General features: G+C 36.7%; 3 protein-coding genes and 1 long non-coding RNA gene across 6 annotated transcripts; 2 read left to right on the top strand and 2 right to left on the bottom strand.

Annotated features, from left to right (window-relative positions):
* The first annotated feature begins 13 nt into the window (after positions 1-13).
* Positions 14-1,897, top strand: ndufaf2 (NADH:ubiquinone oxidoreductase complex assembly factor 2). Its single transcript, XM_082188330.1, has 4 exons — positions 14-225; positions 662-751; positions 1,049-1,089; positions 1,267-1,897. Exons 1-4 carry the CDS (start codon positions 111-113, stop codon positions 1,510-1,512), a joined length of 492 nt encoding a protein of 163 aa, XP_082044456.1. The 5' UTR covers positions 14-110; the 3' UTR covers positions 1,513-1,897.
* Positions 1,728-5,580, bottom strand: LOC309512643. The gene is made up of 2 exons (XR_014211120.1): positions 4,628-5,580; positions 1,728-1,987 (listed from the first exon to the last, which is right to left on the bottom strand). It is a non-coding gene; the product is annotated as an uncharacterized lncRNA (long non-coding RNA).
* Positions 5,581-8,684: 3,104 nt separating this feature from the next.
* smim15 (small integral membrane protein 15) lies at positions 8,685-9,918 on the bottom strand. Of its 2 annotated transcripts, none has more exons than XM_082188334.1 (2): positions 9,776-9,918; positions 8,685-9,291 (listed from the first exon to the last, which is right to left on the bottom strand). In XM_082188334.1, exon 2 carries the CDS (start codon positions 9,260-9,262, stop codon positions 9,038-9,040), a length of 225 nt encoding a protein of 74 aa, XP_082044460.1. In that variant the 5' UTR covers positions 9,263-9,291; positions 9,776-9,918; the 3' UTR covers positions 8,685-9,037. The 2 variants fall into 2 exon arrangements, with proteins under 2 accessions (XP_082044460.1, XP_082044459.1); XM_082188333.1 differs by having other exon boundaries at positions 9,753-9,887.
* A 354-nt stretch (positions 9,919-10,272) lies between these two features.
* On the top strand, positions 10,273-20,006 carry depdc1a (DEP domain containing 1a). Of its 2 annotated transcripts, XM_082188270.1 has the most exons (12): positions 10,273-10,776; positions 11,266-11,531; positions 11,634-11,766; positions 11,847-11,968; positions 13,185-13,315; positions 13,416-13,463; positions 13,634-13,771; positions 14,674-15,558; positions 16,471-16,643; positions 16,749-16,922; positions 17,650-17,829; positions 18,969-20,006. In XM_082188270.1, the coding sequence occupies exons 1-12, from the start codon at positions 10,729-10,731 to the stop codon at positions 19,110-19,112; spliced, it is 2,442 nt and encodes an 813-aa protein (XP_082044396.1). In that variant the 5' UTR covers positions 10,273-10,728; the 3' UTR covers positions 19,113-20,006. The 2 variants fall into 2 exon arrangements, with proteins under 2 accessions (XP_082044396.1, XP_082044397.1); XM_082188271.1 differs by lacking the exon at positions 14,674-15,558 and having other exon boundaries at positions 10,422-10,776.
* Positions 20,007-20,537: the final 531 nt, after the last annotated feature.

Below are 20,537 nucleotides of genomic sequence, written 5' to 3'. Positions count from 1 at the left end.
CATGACAGCATTATTGCTGCGTAGCTGTAACCCGACGGCTCAGTGAAGTGAATTCATCTGCGTGTGCAATAGGAGAGAATATATATTGACATTTTACATATCTCATAGTGATGAGCCGTATTAGCTCTCTGTTGCGAAGAACATTTGGAATGGTAAAAGAGCATATCGGCACAGATCATTTAGGAAATAAATATTACTTCATACCCGAGCAGAAGTCATGGACAGGTAGGTCATGCATAAGACTTTGACGAGTGTGTTTTTAAACCGAGCAACAGCCGAAATGAACGCACATCTTTATACTTATATTTGGTAGAACTTCAGGATAAAATTAAATGGAGAGATGATCATATAATCATGTTTATAAATTATGATTATTAAGAATCATAGATGTATTATCTAAAGAGATAAGATGATCATATAATCATGTTTATAAATTATGATTATTAAGAATCATAGATGTATTATCTAAATATTTCAAATTAACCGCTTTAAATAAATTGAAATATAGTAAACTTTAGCCATTCTGTACAACAAAACCCAACCAACCTATTTTCTTGGCCATTGGTTATAGAAAACTTATCTCGTTCTCTCTTTGTTTATTTGGTGGTTTAAATTAACCTAATACACTGATCTCATCCCAGTTCTTCCTTGTCTTTTTCAGGACGGATGACGCGGTCAAGGCGCCTAGTAGAAGCAGCAAATCCAAAAGAGTTTGAGTACCTGGAAGGAAGCATTCCTTCTGAATGGGATGGTAATAGAGAGTCAGTCATGAACCTGACTGTAAACAAATATAAAAATGTTTTATGATAATCTGAACCTAATATTCAAATTCATATTTATATTCTATTCTGTATTAACTGTCTAAATTAAAATTAGTTTGTTTATATGAAAATTGGACACAGTAATGAATATATTTTATATAATTAGATGTTTTAGCATGTTGTACTTCAATATCTAAATGTTTTATACCATGTTATCATCAAATGATCTATTAACTTAGCTCCTTATTTAACAAATCAATATTTCTTGTCTTTTCTGTTTCTTTTAGCTTGGATCAGAGGAAGGCGGAAGCAGCCACCTACTATAGAGGTATTATTTCTAATAACATAAAGAAAACCACTCAGAATATAAACTAAAATTAAAAAAAAGAAATGTTTTACATTTTATTTTTATTATATCTTAAAATGATCATTTATATACCTAGAATGATGTAATAAAGTCATCACTTTAAGTGTTATGTTAACACATGTGTCTTGCCCTCTACAGGAGTTGCTAAAGAATGAACACTACAGGGAGCAGATCAAAATCAAAGCTGTAGAGGCAGGGGAGAGGGATAAAGCCCTGCAGACCAAAGAGTATGAGGAAGGTCTGGTGGCCCAGCCTGTTCAGACTCAGGTCAAAGGTCATGCTTCTGCCACACAGTTTGGGCAGACTGAAATCAGTGAGGACCCCATAAGCACTGCCAACACATTTCAGCCAGGGTCCTGGGCACCTCCAGGAACCAAAAAATAGGACTTTATAAAACCCTTACTTGCAATCTTCAAGTCAATTTTCAGTTTAAATGAATTAGTAGTTGTGCTTGTTTTCATGCTTGACAAATAATCAGTACTGGTTTCCTGGAGCCATTTGAGAAACATTGCATGTGATGATTTAGCATAATTGAAATGGATTGTAAATTGTAATGGATTGCACTCAGGATTGTTTCAAAAATCAAATCACCAAATGTAGAACATTATGTGCATTGTTTAATTGAAATGACATTTCAGAAGTACTTTGAACAGTCTCTGCATATGGAAAACTTTATATCATTACAGAGACTATTGTAAAAATATTACAGTGTTGTAGATTTCCTTTTGCATTTTATTTATAAAGTAGGTAAATAAAAGTTGCAGCTGCAGTTGATCTCAAATTATTATATCCTATCAAAATATGATGTTTTTAGCACCTCATTTTTAGCATAAGAGTGGGCGTGGCTACTGCAAGGCTTCTGGGTGGGCGTGGCTACTGCAAGGCTTCTGAGCCCGTATTCATAAAGATTCTAAGAATCCTCTAAGAAAACTCTTAATTTAGCTTAAAAACTTTTACGTAGGAGTCTTAGCTTAAAAGCGATTCGGGACCGATCTGAGAGCAACTCTGAGTAAGGAAAAGACAAAAACTTTAATCTTAGTGAGGAGGCGGGGTTGACCCCGTTGCTATGTATGACACAATCTTTTGAAGACTGATTGGTTGGTTGTCCAAGAAGAAAAAAAAAAAAAAGTGATTTTAAGTATAGGGTCTATTCTAAGCCTTCACTTTGAAATTACATGCGTAATTTTTCCTATTTGACCGTTCTCTCACACACACACACACACACATTATATATGTGTATATAAATCCTTTTTTTTTATTTACCATGCTGTTAATTTCCTATAAGGTATTTGATTGGCTTAGAATGATAAAAATTGTTCCACTCTTTCCAATTACACTGATTGCTGGCATGTCTATTTAAGTGGTGGTTTGAATGTTGGTTTTAATGTATCAAACATGGAATTTTCCCAGTTGTAAAATATCGTAATGTAATGATTACTTTCATTTCTGGCGCTATGGCATTTCTGTGCTGTGTCGGAGATGTTAGCGTGTCTCTAATAAGATCAGTCACAAACATGATCCCTGCACGATCTAATCTATAGCGTCTTATTAACTCACTGTTATTCATTGTCTGCAACACATTTCTTCTCCCTCTTCGTCTTTCTGCCATTTTCTCCTCTGCTAAAGAAACTCTTAAGCCTCTTAAAAGTCCTCGTCCGTGCTCCTAACAATTTTGACCTTAAGACCTCTTTTAAGGGTTAAGATGCTTTCTGAATAACTTTTTTTCTTTAATTTTAAGAGTAAACACCCACATTTCTAAGAATTTTCTTAGAATTTTGTCACTAGGAGCTACTCTTTGCATTAAGATTCTTTATGAATAGCGTTTGTGAGTGAGGTGTTAATGGAAGCCTAACCTGTTGAGAGATTCCAGCTGTGAGATATACCAGAGATGGATAAGATAACTAACTATGCATACTCAGTAAGTATGTAAGTATGTATGTATACTCACTATGTATACTCAGTAAGTATGATCCAAGTACTCCCATCCAAGTCCCAGGTCAAGATGGCCGCCAGGGGACAGCCACAGTGTTTGGCAGGTCCTGTGTGTCTGCCACAAAAGTATATAAAAAACCCTTGGAATTTGCCATGCTTGTCTGGTCTTCTCCTGTTCTTCTACCTCCTCTTGAGTTTAACGTGTCCAAGGAAAATGGATAACTTAACTCTCTACCCTGCAAAGAGGAGTCAACATCTTCTGTATGCAAGAATCCTGGATTGTGGACATGCTAGGCCGCCCCCAGGTAAACTTGATCAAACAGCATCTAGATCATTCCCTGGGGTTGTGAATCTTTTGATGATAATACTTCTGGCTGGTGATGTTGAGCAAAACCCTGGACCTGTTTTAAGTCAGGTGCTACAGCCACAGCTGTTCCCTGGGCTAACACCACCTCTGCTATTTGGGCTACAGCAGCTCCCTGGACTAATACCACCACTGCTACCTGGGTTACAGCAGATTCCTGGGCTAATTCCACCTCTGCTACCTGGGCTAACACCACTTCCGCTTCTTGGGCTACAGCAGCTCCCTGGGCTAACACCACCTCTGCTACTTGGGCTACAGCAGCTCCCTGGGCTAACACCACCTCTGCTACTTGGGCTACAGCAGCTCCCTGGGCTAACACCACCTCTGCTACTTGGGCTACAGCAGCTCCCTGGGCTAATACCACCACTGCTACCTGGGTTACAGCAGCTTCCTGGGCTAATTCCACCTCTGCTACCTGGGCTAACACCACCTCTGCTACCTGGGATAACACCACCTCTGCTACCTGGGCTACAGCAGCTCTCTGGACTAACACCACCACTGCAGGACCCTATTACAACTAAGCCCAGTATGTCACCACAACCCATCACACCCATGCGTACACAGAGGAACCCTGTATTTAAAAAACATCGATCGTGTAAGTTATTTCAGACTCTTAATCAAGCCAGGACTATATGGGATCCACAGTGTAAAAACAAAGGGCTCTTAGGTGGCCATCTGAACATACGCAGTATGGCCCCTAAGAGGGAACAATTGGAGCATCTTCTCATTAACTCAAATGTAGATTTCTTGGGACTTTCAGAAACTTGGCTTAAACCCTCTTCCCCACAAGCAGTGGTATCATTACAAGGCTACAATGTCTTTAGAAAGGATAGGCATCAAGGAAAGGGGGGAGGGGTGTTACTGTATATGAAGGACTCTTTAAAATGTACACAAATAATTTGGCCTAATGAAATCACTATTGAATGTGTTGGAGTTAAAGTGTCACTCTCAGCAGAAATGTCATTTACTGTTTTATGTCTTTATCGCCCACCTTCAGCAAAAGTAGATTTTTATGATCAATTTAAGGCACTTCTGAGTTGTTGTGACTTTAATAATGAGGTTATTCTAATGGGAGACTTAAATGTAAATTGGGACAACAAAAGTGACAGAAAGAAACTGAAAGAAATTACAGATAATTTTGGACTAACACAAATGATCAGTGATCCCACTAGAATAACAAATCGCTCTAAAACTCTAATAGACCTGGGCCCGTATTCATAAAGATTCTAAGAATCCTCTCAGAAAACTCTTAATTTAGCTTAAAAACTTTTACGTAGGAGTCTTAGCTTAAAAGCGATTCGGGACCGATCTGAGAGCAACTCTGAGTAAGGAAAAGATAAAAACTTTCATCTTAGTAAGGAGGCGGGGCTGACCCCGTTGCTATGTATGACACAATCTTTTGAAGACTGTGATTGGTTGGTTGTCCAAAAAAAAAAAGAAAAGTGATTTTAAGTATAGGGGCTATTCTAAGCCTTCACTTTGAAATTACATGCGTACTTTTTCCTATTTGACCGTTCTCACACACACACACATTATATATGTGTATATAAATCCTTTTTTTTTTTCTTTTTTTTTTTTACCATGCTGTTAATTTCCTATAAGGTATTTGCTTGGCTTGGAATGATAAAAATTGTTCCAATCTTTCCAATTACACTAATTGCTGGCATGTCTATTTAAGTGGTGGTTTGAATGTTGGTTTTAATGTATCAAACATGGAATTTTCCCAGTTGGCAAATATCGTAATGTAGTGATTACTTTCATTTCTGGCGCTATGGCATATGCGCTGTATCGGAGATATTAGCGTGTCTCTAATAAGATCAGTCACAAACATGATCCCTGCACGATCTAATCTATAGCGTCTTATTAACTCACTGTTATTCATTGTCTTCAACACATTTCTTCTCCCTCTTCGTCTTTCTGCCATTTTCTCCTCTGCTAAAGAAACTCTTAAGCCTCTTAAAAGTCCTCGTCCGTGCTCCTAACAATTTTGACCTTAAGACCTCTTTTAAGGGTTAAGATGCTTTCTGAATTACTCTTTTCTTTACTAGGATTTTTTCTTTAATTTTAAGAGTAAACGCCCACATTTCTAAGAATTTTCTTAGAATTTTGTCACTAGGAGCTACTCTTTGCATTAAGATTCTTTATGAATACGGGCCCTGGTGTTCTCTAACAAACTAGATAGAATGTTAAAAACATATAATTTCTTGACTGGCTTGTCTGACCACAATGCCATATTCTTTTCTAGAAAGCTGACTAAAAAACGATTGAGAAGTGTCAGTAAAAGCATTAATATAAAACAAACATTTATTCCAAAGAGCCAAGAACAACGTTTAACTGCAGCTCTAAATAATCTTGATTGGTCTAGCATACTATCTTGTGATGACACTAATAAATGTTGTGATCTACTATACTCCTCTATTAAAGGGGTTCTGTCTCAGTTTCAGAAAGCGGGTCATTTAAAGAAACGAGTTTATTCCTTGCCTTGGATCAATAGTGAGTGTAAACAGCTTATGACACTCAGAGACAAATTACTTAAAAAATCATTACAATTTGGATTAATTACTGATCGATTAAATTTTGTATCCGCAAGGAATAAAGTCACACAAACTTTGAGAATGGCAAAAGCTAATTTTTTCATGACTGTAATTAATGGTGCCAAAGGAAATTGTAAGCTAATTTGGGAAAATATGAATAAACTCCTTGGTAAAAGTAAGCACAATGCTGATAAAGACCTTGAACTCAAATTTGCCAATGAATTGGTATCAGTGCCTCTCAGCCTAGCAACTAAATTAAATGATTATTTCCAAAGTACCATTGATGAGATTGCACAATTGTTTTTTAATTCTTGTGACTCTCAACAAAATATTGGCAACACCGACCCCCATATGGATGCCTCAACTCAAAATTTAAAGTTTAATATTCAAATAATTACAGAAAATGAAGTAGAAAACATAATCTCTAAATTGAAAAGTTCTAAAGCAAGGGATGTGTTTGGATTTGATACCAATTTTTTGAAGCATTACAAATCTTGTATCTTGGTGCCTGTGACCCATCTGATTAATTTATCAATCACGCAGGCAGTAGTCCCTTTGAGTTGGAAGGTGGCAAATGTCATACCAATATATAAATCGGGTGATAAATTAGACCCTGCTAATTATCGACCTATTAGCATACTCCCTATCTTCTCAAAGATAGCAGAAAAGTGGGTCGCTAACTCAATTGTTGCACATCTTAATGATTCTAATCCGGGTTTGCACCCTATGCAATTCGGATTTCGATCTCTTCACTCAACTGAAACGGCTGTCTGTGTTTTTGTTGAGAAGGTGAAGTCTTATCTAGACAAAAACAGTTATGTTGCGGCTGTTTTTGTTGATTTTAAGCGTGCGTTTGATACTGTGAATCACCTTAAGCTCTTGTCTAGACTGTCAACATTTAACTTCAGCAATCAAACCGTTAAATGGATAGAGTCTTATCTGTCAGAAAGAAAACAATGCGTGCAAATAAAGAATAGTAAGTCACCCTACCTTCACTATACGCAAGGTGTCCCTCAGGGATCAATTTTAGGTCCCCTGCTATTTTCACTTTATGTAAATAACTTGCCCAATGTGTGCAAAAATGTGGACACGATTATGTACGCAGACGATACGGTAATTTTTACACAAGCAAAAAGTGCTGATGATGCAGCCCATCAGCTTTCATTAGCATTAAATGACTTACAAAAATGGCTGAATGATTCATGCCTGTGCCTTAATGTTAAAAAGACTGTATCAATGTTTTTTAGTAAACCTAAAACAACCGTGGCCACAGTAAAAGTTCGCTTGGGTGGACAAGAATTGATTAATGTTGAGGAATTTAAGTATTTGGGAGTGGTAATAGACTCGAAATTATCCTTTAAAAAACACGTTAAAAAAGTAGTGAAAACTGTAAATGTTAATATACGGAACTTTAGACATATTCGTACATCATTAACGGATACAGCAGCAATTACATTCCTGCACTCTATGATACTGGCTCATATTGAGTACTGTATCACAAGTTGGTCCTATACGAGTCATGCTGCTATTGGGCCAATTGAAGTATGCTACAAAAGAGCATTGAAAATATTAGACAAGAAACCTTCGTCATATCACCATTGTCAAATTTTAGATAAATATAAGTTTTTAAATTTAGCTAATTTCAAATTATTTAAATCAGCCTGTCTAATCTACAAGGTTATACATGGTCTGGCGCCTCCACCATTAAGTGATTTTATTAAACAAAAGTCTAGCAGTGTTGCCGGGTCTCGGGTGACTAGAGCCACTATGAGAGGTGATTGTAACTTGGCATTTAGGCGGACCGCCTTTTCACAGAATGTCCTGTCATATCAGGGAGTGAGCTTCTGGAATAGTATTCCACTGTCAATGAGGGAAAGCACAAGTCTTCCTACCTTTAGGAGTCATTTAAAAGTGTGGCTGAGGGACACACAAATATGTGATCATGTTTAGTTAATCATTATATATCAGATGTAAAACAGACTTAGTGCATTACAAAAAGTGATACAATTATCAGTGTAACACGGGTCGTGCAATAAAAGTTAGTATAACATGGGTTGTGCAATAGGGGTCAGTGTAATGCGGGTGAGTGCAATATCAGGTCAGTCAGGGCATGTGCGAAATTGTCCTTTGTTGTCCACTCTTGTTGTTATTGTTTGTTCTAACATGATGTGATCACTGTTCTTGTCCTTATTTGTAGTGTAGTGTATAGTGTATCTGTATGTATTTATTAATTTGTGTGTAACACCAACCTGCCAGGGGGTCTGCAGATGGAAATTAGCCTAAGGCTATAATCTGACATATTTACATTTGCGAAAATGTTCATTAATATGTACTGTCCCTTTTGTTTTTCAAATAAAATAAATAAATAAATAAATAAATAAATAAATAAATAAATAAAATGAATACGGGCCCTGGTGTCAACTGTCTTCAGTTATTTTAGCTGTTTTAGCTTTAGACTGCAAAAAACAGTCCATTGTGCTGCTTGATGTTGCAAACTGGTATGTGTTATCATATTACTTGTTTTCGATAACATAATTTATTAGCGGAATCATAAACCCACTGGTTTGTAGCTAAAATAGTTTTACAGTTTTCTGCACTTTGTTATTCTTCTAGTTATTTACCTATAGTGGCTGAGTCAAAGACACATTAGGAAATAGGTGTAAAAAAAATAAGGTGTATAAGATTCAAGAATACTGTAGTGATCGCATAGACAGTTTGAGTCAAACTTCATATTAAGAATTTTCTTTATTATTAAAAAAATCAATTTAAGTGATTTGTGAATTCAACTTCAACCCAGTAAAAAAAATGGAATGCAGAGTACTGCACAATAGTGGATAGCACAATACTGCAGTGCATGTTCCACTGTAGTGATGATATCCTGGAAAAGTACTGCAGTCCTGCTATTGAGATCAATCAATCAACCCTCCCATTATATGTTCCCAGCTTCCCACTAAGGGTTTACTAAGGCTTCCTTCAGGGCCAGTCATGCTCCAGGGTCCCATAAGACCTGTCCAGGATTAAGAGAAGAGCAATATATCAGGGGGATGGACTATTATATTGCCCCCTCTCTGTCACAAGCTCAATCCTTCTTGGCTCTCTTGGCTTTGGCAATGTTCTCTTGTCGTTTTTGTTTCTTCTTCTGCTCACGTTCCTTGGCCTCTATCATCTTAGCGAGTTTCCATGATAACAGGGCGCTGGCGATAAACAGAGGGGTCAAAGCCAGGATAACCGTGGTGAGAAAGCCATAAGGATCTTTGGCTGCCCACTCCACCACATATTCTGCCCAAGCTTTGATATCAATCATCGTCCTCGGACCGTCTTCAGCAGCAGATCCTAGGAAGAGAGAGTTGTGAAATCAAATGACATCAGTAGAAGATGCAGGAAGTGTAAACAATTTTAAACCATATTCTAAAGTTTACATTGTAGTTCAGACTGAGTGCCAATATTGCTGCAATTGTCTTTTTATGCTTAAATTGACTCATTATATTGTTAACTATCTAGTTTAGCAAGCAAAAGTTTTTAGAGTAAATATCTATGCTTGTTCATTCTGTGAAATAAATATATGATTTTATCATTTGATACAATGGTTAAAGTTAACCAGTTAGAGTTAAAGTTCTCTAACGAAGTTTGATAAGCAGCACTGTGACAGCTATAAGCTAGCAACACAAAGCTTATAGCGACTCTTCAGCACCATCAATATTGAATGAAAATCATACAATAATAACTTTGTGTACATATCAGTATATAGAGCATGTTGAGCAATGTGATCATTTTAAACAAAGACGATCACCCACCAGATAAACCGTTCTATATTTACCGAGCAGTTAGTTGGTAACTGTCGCCGGACGCCGGAAACACCTAAAAGCGGAAGTGAAACTCTTAACTTTTGTTTGCATTGCAGTGTGGGAATTGTAGTCGTTCCTCCCCACGTCCTATGAGAACGTATTTGACTGAAAAGGAAACCGTGAACCTAAAAGTAATAACTACAAAACTTTTAAATCTTTCCAAATATAGGTAAATGATCATTTTAATTTTATTTCACCATTATTTACCATTGATATTTTATCGCTGTTAACTTCTCTGTATTTGTATTTGTTTTCCATATGTTGTGTTGTATATTCCTGTAGAGCATGCAGTGGTTATTAAAAATATATAACGTTAGTGTTGTGAATTAACTTTTTTTATCGTTTATTTTGAGTAAAAGTTATTGTAAATTTCAGTACGAGTACACCAATAGGCAAAGGCTGTTGAAAGTGATAACAGAATAAGTACAAGTACTTGCAAAAAAATACATATATCATTAACAAAATGACAATACAAGAGGTTACGGGGATTTCATTAGCTTAAACATGGCACATTGTAGACGTGTATTTATAGCCAAAGGGCTTGTTGAGTGTTCAAGAGATAGCAAGTATTGGTTAAAGTCCTTTAGAAAGATACAAAAAAAATCATCATAATTCAAACCAATATTTTGACAGCCAAATCCGTCATCAAAAAACAACCAATGGCTGTCGCCATATCAATCATGTGACCAAACATACCATCCAATCATGATCGTCGAAACGTTCGCGTCGTAATTTCAAACGTGTGCGAGCTGCGAGGATTATCAAGTCAACAGCGACAAGTCAGTGAGCGACTTTGCCTGTCGATATATTCATCTTATTAAATCTAGCCTACGAGCGCCTTCAATAAATCAAAAGTAAACTCGCCCGTATATGTAGGAATAATGAAAACGGCTGCATAGGCTGTGGATACATCGTGTTCTTTTCAATGAGTTCTCACATCGTCACCCCAGGTCCATACAGGGCCACTAAACTGGTGAGTCTCTTCTGCCTTATTTGGTCAAATATGGTGACAGTTGTGATGTTATCAGAATCAGCTTTTATTGCCAAGTACAACTTGTACAAGGACTTTGTCGTGGTGCACAGGTGCCTAAAAATGATAAATAAGAACAAGGAATAAACATAGACATCTTGTTAGCTCTAAAAGTACTTTGTTTATTATTGGGTGTTTCTTCATCTTAAAAAACGAGCAGATTTGTTTGGTATATGAAGTTAGCATTAAGACTATTTAACATGCCTTCATTTATTTTTCCTATTTATGTATATTTAATACCAATTGTTTATGCATTTTGAATAAAAAAAAAGTGACAGTTATAAACTTAGAGAATAATTGTCTTCCGTAAAGCTCAGTTGTTGTTGTTGTTGTTGTTTGTTTGTCTTGGACTGTCTGTTAGACATTTGGTTTTGAATAAACTGATTGCAAGCTCTTCATGTGACATTATTAACTTATCTGTTTATTTCCCAGTGGAATGAAGTGACCAAGCTTTTCCGGGCAGGGATGCCTTTGAAGAAGCACAGGCAGCACTTGAGAGTTTACTCGAGCTGCTTCACTGCATCAGCAGCTGTGGACTGGTTACATGAACTCTTGAAGAACAACAGCAATTTTGGACCTGAGGTCACCCGACAGCAGACAGTCCAACTGCTGAAAAAGTTTTTGAAGAACCATGTAATTGAGGATGTGAAGAGTAGATGGGGCATGGAAGACCTGGAGGACAACAGCCAGCTTTACAGGTATGATAAAGTGGATCTTTTTAATAAAGTTTGACTTTTAAAGAATTTGAATTGAAAATATAGAGAGAAACATAATGTTTTCTGGTTTGAAATGTGTTTCAGGTTTCCATCTACATCTCCACTGAAGCCTATTCCTAACCATGCCCCTGTTTTAAGGAGAAAGAGCTTTTCTGTGATGGACAGGGATAGTTTCTTCAAATTCAGAGGGTCTAAGAAATTTGACAAAGAAATATTGGTACGTATTGTTGCTCCATATGTGTTGTCAATGAGAAATTTAATTTCAGATGTGTGATATCCACTTGCTGTTTCACACAGGAAAATGTGGATCCAGAAACTCAAGAATCTCAAATGGAATCATCCTCGGGTGATACCGAACGCTGCAGGGAGCTCACAGAGGAGGACATTCAAGTGATCTGGAAGAATGTGACACTTACACAGTAAGCCGACCTCCCCCCACACCATCTGTCCCATGTAGTTTGCATGCGTTGAAGTTTGCAGCTTTGCACCAGAAGTACTTCCTGTTTGCAGTCGCTTACAAAGAAGTGAGGTCACTAACGATAATACTTTGATATATTGCTTGGTGTTAAATGATTGCAATGGCATTTACATGGCACATAAATATATTTAAAATAATTCTTTGGTGCATGTTCAGAAATTACATATAGACTGCCGTTCTAAAATTTGGGGTCAGTAGAAACTTTTTTTTTTTTTTTTTAAAGAGAGAGAGATATAATACTTTTATTCATGCATCAAATTATGGAAGCTTGTTTTTGCCACAGAATAAAAAAATGTAAATGATAATTGCGACTTAATTGTGAATCTCGCAATTCTGATTCACCCCCCCAAAGTCAGAATTGCGAGATATAAACTCTAATTTTTTCTTGCAATTGTGAGTTTGAGATGTACAGAATTGTGAGATATAAACTCGCAATTGCGAGTAAAAATGTCAAATTATGAGGGGGGGAAAATGTGAGTTTATATTTCGCAGTGCTAACAAAAAAAAAGTCAGAATTGCGAGATGTAATCTTGCAATTGCTAGAAAAAAGTCTGAATTGTGAGATAAAAAGTCACAATTACCTTCTTTTTTCACAATTACCTATTTTTTTTTTTTGTCAGTGGCAGAATGAAGCTTACATATTAAATTGATCAACAATGACAGTGTAACATTTCTGTATCAAAGAAATTTTGCTCTGTTTAACTTTTTCTATTCATCAAAGAATTCTGAATAAAATGCATCACGGTTTCCACAAAACTATTAAGCAGAAACGACTGTTTTCAGTATAGATAATAATACAAATAAATATTATTGTTTTTACTGTATTTTCTATCAAATAAGTGCAGCCTTGTTGAGCATTTCTTTTAAACATTAAAAATGGTAGCACCACGGACACAGTACTTTTTTGTAAGTGCACTGCTTTCTTGTTTTTGAAGTGATTTATATAAGATTTAGCCTATCTAAATTCAAAATTATTAACAGTAGTGTAAAATTGTGAAGGCTGAAGCTATATATTGTCTTTTTTTCTGTATTTTTCCCCTTAGAAAATTCTGTTACATATGTCTAACTGTTTTATTTGAGGGTGTATGACACAGATGACCCCAAAACATAATCAATATGATGTTCTACATTAATTTGATAATCTTTTGAATGCTCAGTTTGCAGAAGTTGGTGGGATCAGGGTCTCTTGAAGATGTTTTGGATCCAGCGCAAGTCAATCCTCAGTTCATTATAGATAATATGACCAAAGTCAATAAACATGGAGTCGTTTCGTTGGAAGATAAGACAGGTAGGCTTAGTTGATATGTGTAATTTCAGTCTAAAAATGGTGGCAAACATCATATTTTCACATTCTGATTAGTTTCTCTTATTTTGTCCCCCCTCCGTAGAAGATTTACCGCACTGGGTTTTGTCTGCCATGAAATGTCTTGCAAACTGTAAGTTCTGTTACATGTGAAATGAAATGAGACAATTTAAATAAGTATTTACATTTAAGTATATACCGGTACATATATATATATATATATATATATATATATATACATGGGTATTTTAATGGTTTAATTGATTTTATAATAATGCTTTTTTTTTCATCCAATCCATCAAGGGCCAAAGTATGACTCAAACCAGTCATCTTACCCAGGATTTGAGCGGGATGTGTTTAAAACAGTCTCTGGCTACTTCTATAGTCTTTCTCAGCCACTGCTTACTTTTCAGTTCTATGAACTCTTTGTCAACATCCTAGGTATGTATGAAGCACACGTTTGGTTGTTTTCCCCACAAAAGAAGACACATATATTTTGTCTTCGAGTCTCATTAGTCATTACAACAGAAAATATGTTTGCTTTGATTATTAAATTACATGTACGCTACTTTTCAAAAATTTAGGGTCAGTTAGATCATTTTTTTGAAAGATAATTATTTTATTAATGCATTAAATTGATCAAAAGCTAAATGCTGCTGCTGGTTTTTTTTTTTTTTTTTTTTTTTTTTTTTTCTCAAAGAATTCTGAATTAAATGCATCATGGTTTCCACAAAACTATTAACTGTTTTTTACATTGATAATTTAATAAATGTTCCTTGAGGACCAAATCGTCATATTAGAAAGATGTGACTGAAGACTGGAGCAATGATGCAGAAAATTCAGCTTTGTCATCACGGTAATAAATGGCATTTTAAAATACAGTATATTGGAAAAGAAAGCAGTTATTTTTAATTGTAATAATATTTCATAATTCTGTATTTTTGATCTGAAAATCCGAAATTCTTTCAAACATGAAAAAAAATCTTACCAACCCTAAACTTTTAAACGGTAGTGTAACCTGTTTACAGTTTACTTAAGTATGGGTCAATATGTCATTTGAGAATCAGGCCTGGGTTGTTTTAATACTCACACGTCATCTTTTCTGGGAAATGCCTCCTAAAGGATTACTTAAACCTTTTGGCTGTGGGTCTTATTTTATAAAATATTGATGAAACAAATTGTAGAGTCACACAAAGCCATTTCTACTGACTGCACTGCTTTTGTGGTGTCAGACGATGTTGAAAACTAACCCTGTCTGCTCTGTTTTAAATGTCTCACCTCGTTCTTAAAAGTCTTTGCCTGCCTGTTTGTTGTTTATGTTCTGTTGTCTGGTCCTTTGCTAGTTATGTGTGGCTACATCACGACACCTAAAACTCAAAGTGGAAAGCGTAAAAGCCAGGAGGAACACAACTGTCCACATCCAGCCAAAACCACTGTGAATGCAGCCAACTTGTTTAAATCGACTGAATGCCTCCTGCTGAGCTTAATAAGAAAGGAGGCCTTTGATGAAGCAGATTCGCCCATGAAGGAAGTTTTCAGTTCAAAAGCAGAGACTAAGTTAGAAACCCATAGAGCGCAGCAGCCCGTTTTTAGGGGTAGAAGGGCCAGCGATGGAGGCGGGCTGGACGGTAGCTATCTAGAAATTCCTCAGGCTCAGAAAGCAGAAGTCCCATATGCCAGGCTTCGGTCCAGAAGTTGCTCTCTGGAGGGAATCATTGATAAATGTTCAAAGAACAGACTTTTCAGATCATCTGAAAGCCTACAGTCCTGCAGCAGCGACAATTCATCCTCTCAAACTGATTCTCCAGTAGACCCAAACCTCAAATTTGAGCTTCAAGATTCTTCAGTGTCCAAAAACCCTTGTGTTCAAACTTTCAGCAACGACACAAGCTCCCAACTCCCTTCACAATCACATCTTCGTCGAACCAACCAGAGGCCCGCCAGGGCCCGGCCCAGAAGCATCGGTAACTTGCTTGACATAGAGGAGAATAGAGAAATGTCTGCTAGCAGCTTTAGCATCCACGCTCCAGTGGCTGAAATTACCATGAGACCAGATTTCACATCCACCATTGGCCTTAGAGGTCCTGGTTTGCACAGTTTGCATGGAAGTTGCATGGATGTTAGGGCAGGTCCGAGCATTAGCAGGCGCTGTCAGAGCTCTCTGGACCTGAGCAAACCTGCTCCCGCTCGGCCCCCTTCGGCCCTGTTAAAACGCCACCCTGAGCAAAGTAAGAGCATGTGCAAAGCACTCTTGAGCTTCTCTGTTTGTGATTGAGCATGTGTTTGTTGTGCCTGCCAGACTAACCAATTCTTAAAGGGACAGTTCACCCAAAAAATTTAAATTTTGTTGCGATTACTCATCCTCATGTCATTCCATACAAGTATGACTTTCTTTTTGGCGTGGAATTCAAAGGAGATACTTGAGAGGAGAACAAAGCTACTCTTTTTATTTTCTCACTAAGTATCTCCTCCTTGTTTTTATTTTGGGGTGAACTATCACTTTAATGCTAACTAATTCTATAGCACACTTTGGCTACTAATGCATACTTTTGTTACAGTATACTTTTTTTTTTTCTAATTTTTGGATAAAACGTCACGGTAGACAGGTGTAATGTATATTTTATATATAAACGTAAAACATATGGGTAACAGCTCCTAGCCTCCTACAGATCCTACCTCTATGTAAGTAGATTATTTAATTGATAACATTTAATTTCAATTTGTGTTAAGTACTTACTGCTTTAAAATAGCGAAATGTAAACATTTTATGAGTTTTAATGACCCATTTAATGGAATCAGTGGGATGTTTTAGTTAACATGTTTAACTAAAATATATTATGTTTTAAAATAATGCATTCATATATATATATATATATATATATATATATATATATATATATATATATATATATATATATAATATGTGTGTGTATGTATGCATGTATGTATGTATATAATACACACACATCACTAGTCAACGTAATATAATTCCTTAGAAATTCCAAGTAAATGACTTGATTTGATTACATGATGTTTAAGCTGATGTGCATGATGTTCATTTTGTTTGTATTTAAGTTATAGGCTGGTAAGTTCTGTGCTGTGGTTTATTTCGGTTACATATGGGTCACATCACGTTCCAGGTTTACTGCAGCCTTCATTGGAGCGAGTGGCCATCGAGGCCCTGCAGCTCTGCACATTACTCCTGCCGCCTGCCAGTCGCCGCAAACTACAGCTACTCTTGCGAATGATCTCGCGCATGAGCCAGAACGTGGACATGCCGCGGCTGCATGACATCATTGGAACACGGACTCTGGTCAGGAAGAGTCCAAAAAACCTTTTTATCATCATAATCTCATTCACATTAAAGCAAATACGTGGTTCTTTTGTGCTCATTCTTATGTCGTTTGTGTGTGTGCAGTTGGTGCAGACGTTCTCTAGGTGTGTCTTAAGTTGTGAGGACGTGGGTGACCTGGACGAGCTCTTGGCTACAAGGCTGTTATCGTTTCTCATGGATCACCATCAGGAAGTCCTGCAGGTGCCTGCATACCTGCGCAATGCTGTGGAAGATCACATCAACTATCTCAAATCACTGGTGAGTCCTGACAAAAATTAAACATCACTGAACTTACTTAAAGGTATAGCGGAGGATCTTTCCAAATTTTAGATAAGACCCGCCCTCTCCACTTTTTGAAAAGTTTGATTGATTCACCAGAATGATTGACAATTAGGAGAACCAATAGTATAGGCTACCCACCAGGAAGTAAAACATCCTCCGCTATACCTTTAAGCTGGACTGTGATGCTATTTTCTTCTGGAAACAAACTTTGTTGCATTATTTTCCTGTTATCTCTGTAAAGCTGTTTTGAAACAATCTGTATTGTAAAAAGCGCTATATAAATAAATGTGACTGACAAACCACATGGAAATTACTCACGGTTTATGATGATGTCACAGTCTGATGGCAAAGCTGATTTTTCAGCATCATTACTCCAGGCTTCAGTGTCACATGATCCTTCAGAAATCATTCTAATATGTTGATTTGCTGCTCAAGAAACACTTCTTTCTATTATCAGTGTTAAAAACAGTTGTGCTTCTTAATGATGATTAAAATTTTGATATAATCAAAGAAGTTTTGTTTGTATTGTAATGGACTTACAATAGATGTCTTTAGGGCCACTGTATTGGAGGAATTAAACACAGAATGTTAAATTGTATTTAAACCAGATTATTCTTGGTAAGAGATGCCTCTGTTTATTCATTAATTTAGTTAATTTGTGGTTATTCCCCTCACATTCATTTGCATGCGCTCCTGATCTCAGACCACATGCGTAGGCCCTGGTGTTGCCATGCCGACCTACTCATTCTGCAAGCAGATCAGCACTCAGGAGTTTGAAGAGCAGAAACTGTCTGTGTCCCAAGCTGCTCTTGCTGACCTCCTGGAAAATATTATAAAGGACAAGACCATGTCTGTAAAAGAGAAGAAAAAGAAGCTAAAACTGGTATTTATTTACTGAACTTCTGAAATTTAGTGCAGTAAGCAATTTCTGAGAAACACGGTATATATTTGAAAACAACCCAAACAAACACACACACCCCCCTCCCTTCATTAGCCTGACTACGTCAGACTTCCTACTTCCGCTAATTTCATTTCGCTCCTGTAGTCAGTCTGAGATAGCAGCCTATCTTTCAGTTTTCCACCGGCCTGAAAACAGCCGGGCCAATCAACGAACAGAGGGCGGGCTGAGAGCCGTGACGTAGACGCTGATTGTACCGTGGATGCGTAGATTTACTTCACATAATCTCCAAAAGTCATTCACAGCCATGTTCACTCCGGTATTTCGCTCGATGATTTAGTTTTTGCATCATACATGCGTTTACAGTGGAAGTTAGATGCGGCTGAGCATGCGCATAACACACGCCATAACCAAACGTTATGTGATTGGCTTACGGGTAACCAATGATTTTAAACTTCAGACAAGCGCCCCCCCGCGCGAGAGAAAACACTTCTCTATTATGCCCTTCCAGACTCTGTATACGAAGCAAAGTGAAGTAGCAGAGTCTGGTATTACCAGGCTATCCCTTCATTGCTCTGCCCCCAAAATTTACAAACATGCAATGCAAGATTATGCAAAATAATGCTAGAAAGGCTGCATCCTCTCTTGAGAAGGTACTTATTTTGAATAAGTAATTACTTCACGATTGTTAAAAAAAAGTATGTCCTATATTGTATGAGTGTGTGTAGTATGTATGACTGTAATCCGGACGTACTACATTTGCCATGTTGTCAAATCCACTCCCGTGGCCTCATGGGATAGTAAAGTGAGCATTGTATGCGCACTTCAGGATCTCAGCGAAAGAAGTAGGGCATCCGGGTACTTTTTTCCTACTCTTTTGAGTACTGTGAATTCAGACATACTTTTTCTTTTGTCACATACTGTTTTCGCCTACTATATAGTAGGGAAGTATGTGTTTTCCTCCCCCATCGTGAGGGGACACGCCCCCTACTGCTGATTGGCTACAAGTGTTGTGGTGCTTGGTTTTTCAGAAATTGCTTTCTGCACCTTTGTATGTTAATCATAGTCACTGTATGTTAATTTTATTATGGCCTAAAGGTAAATAAACTTTTTGTTGTTCTCAGTTTCAGAAGGAATATCCTGACATCTACCTGAGGCGTTTTCCCACAACAGAGAGTGAAGCTCAGCTTTTTGCAGATAAACCAAAGATAAAACCGCCAATGCTGTTAAGCATCAAGAAATCAAAAACCTTCAGTATTCGAAACTGAATACCTCTTAAAAACCTCATGAATGAATGATATTTTGGGAGACTGAGTTTAAAGACCTTTAGCTGATCTTTTGCCATAACATTGGATCACATCTGTATAATCTGAACTGTAACTTCAATGAAGGTTTGTTTTTAAGTTTCTTGTGGTATTTCTCTCCCGTGAAGTGACTTTTAATGGTCTTTTCCCCCTAGTTTTAATACAGATGTCAGTTTTAATGTTATTTATTTAAGGTGTGTGATTTGTTGTAAGTTATTGGGAGCTTTCAGTCATTAGTAGTAAGTACAAAACTCAGAGAACCCACAGCAAATAAACAGCTTGGCATACTGTTTACATGGAGTCTCCTTTAAACAAAATGAAGATTTTCTTTTTTAACAATTTGTCTTGTAACATTGTTTATGTTTCAGTTTTAGTCTCTTGTTTTTCTATTATCACCTTTTGTGTGTCTTCAGGTGTTTTCAATATTCAGGTTGCACGGAAAATGTTTACTCAGACTTCTAAAGACTAACAGCAGTTTTCTGTGTGATGCGGGAGTTCCTGGCTATTAAGCTTGTATGGGCTAATTTGCACTGTTTTTCATCTCAAAATTGGCTAACGTGTTATTTCTTTTATTTTATTTCTAGTCTGTAATGTACTCATATTTGCTTATTTTTGTCTTGTATTGGTGTGAATGAATCATCTTACACAAATCACTGTACTCAGTTTCAGTTGCTTGTGTACTAAGAATGAAAGCCTAAATTTGTATAGAGATATATTGTCATGCCTAGTTTTACTGTATTGAGTTAATGGGCATAAGTGAGCCAAATCAATTGCGTTTTATGTTATTACTGTATTCTATCATCCTAAATACTTTTTGTAATGCTGTTCCTGATCTATGCAATAAACTTTTAAACTAAGCATTATTGTCTTTTTGTGATATTTGATGTTTGTTTGGTTTTTATTATTATCGAATAATTGCCAGTATTTGAAAGATATAAACATTTATGCATGTTATTTTAGTTTCTGATTTGTTAAGACGAGAGTGCTGCATTGTGGACCTTCATCTGTATTCACATCCAGTCTCCTTTTATGAGTGACATGGTGCCCTGACCCCAGAAACCATCCAGGGAAGTAAACAAAGAAAATGCGATGAATGAAATGCCTCTTCACATGCCACATTCCTATGTCTTTTGTTAGACTACAGACAATTGGAAACTTCTTGTATAGTAGATTGTATAGTTATTTAGGCAACACTTTATTTTAAGGTGATGTAGTTGCATGTACTTACTCAAATAAGTTCTAATATTAATGAACTACATGTACTTACTATAGGGTTTGGTTTAGGGTTAGTTACTGTTATTACTATAATAAGTACATAGTAACATGTAAAGTCATCTTAAAATAAAGTATTAATTTATCTTATTTATTTTTCTGAAATAACAATGCTTC

This window comes from Leuciscus leuciscus, assembly GCF_965113295.1.
Source record: "Leuciscus leuciscus genome assembly, chromosome: 13".
Classification (NCBI taxonomy): domain Eukaryota; kingdom Metazoa; phylum Chordata; class Actinopteri; order Cypriniformes; family Leuciscidae; genus Leuciscus; species Leuciscus leuciscus.
Note: the sequence above shows the minus strand (reverse complement) of the source record. Positions and strands in the feature narration are given on the sequence as shown.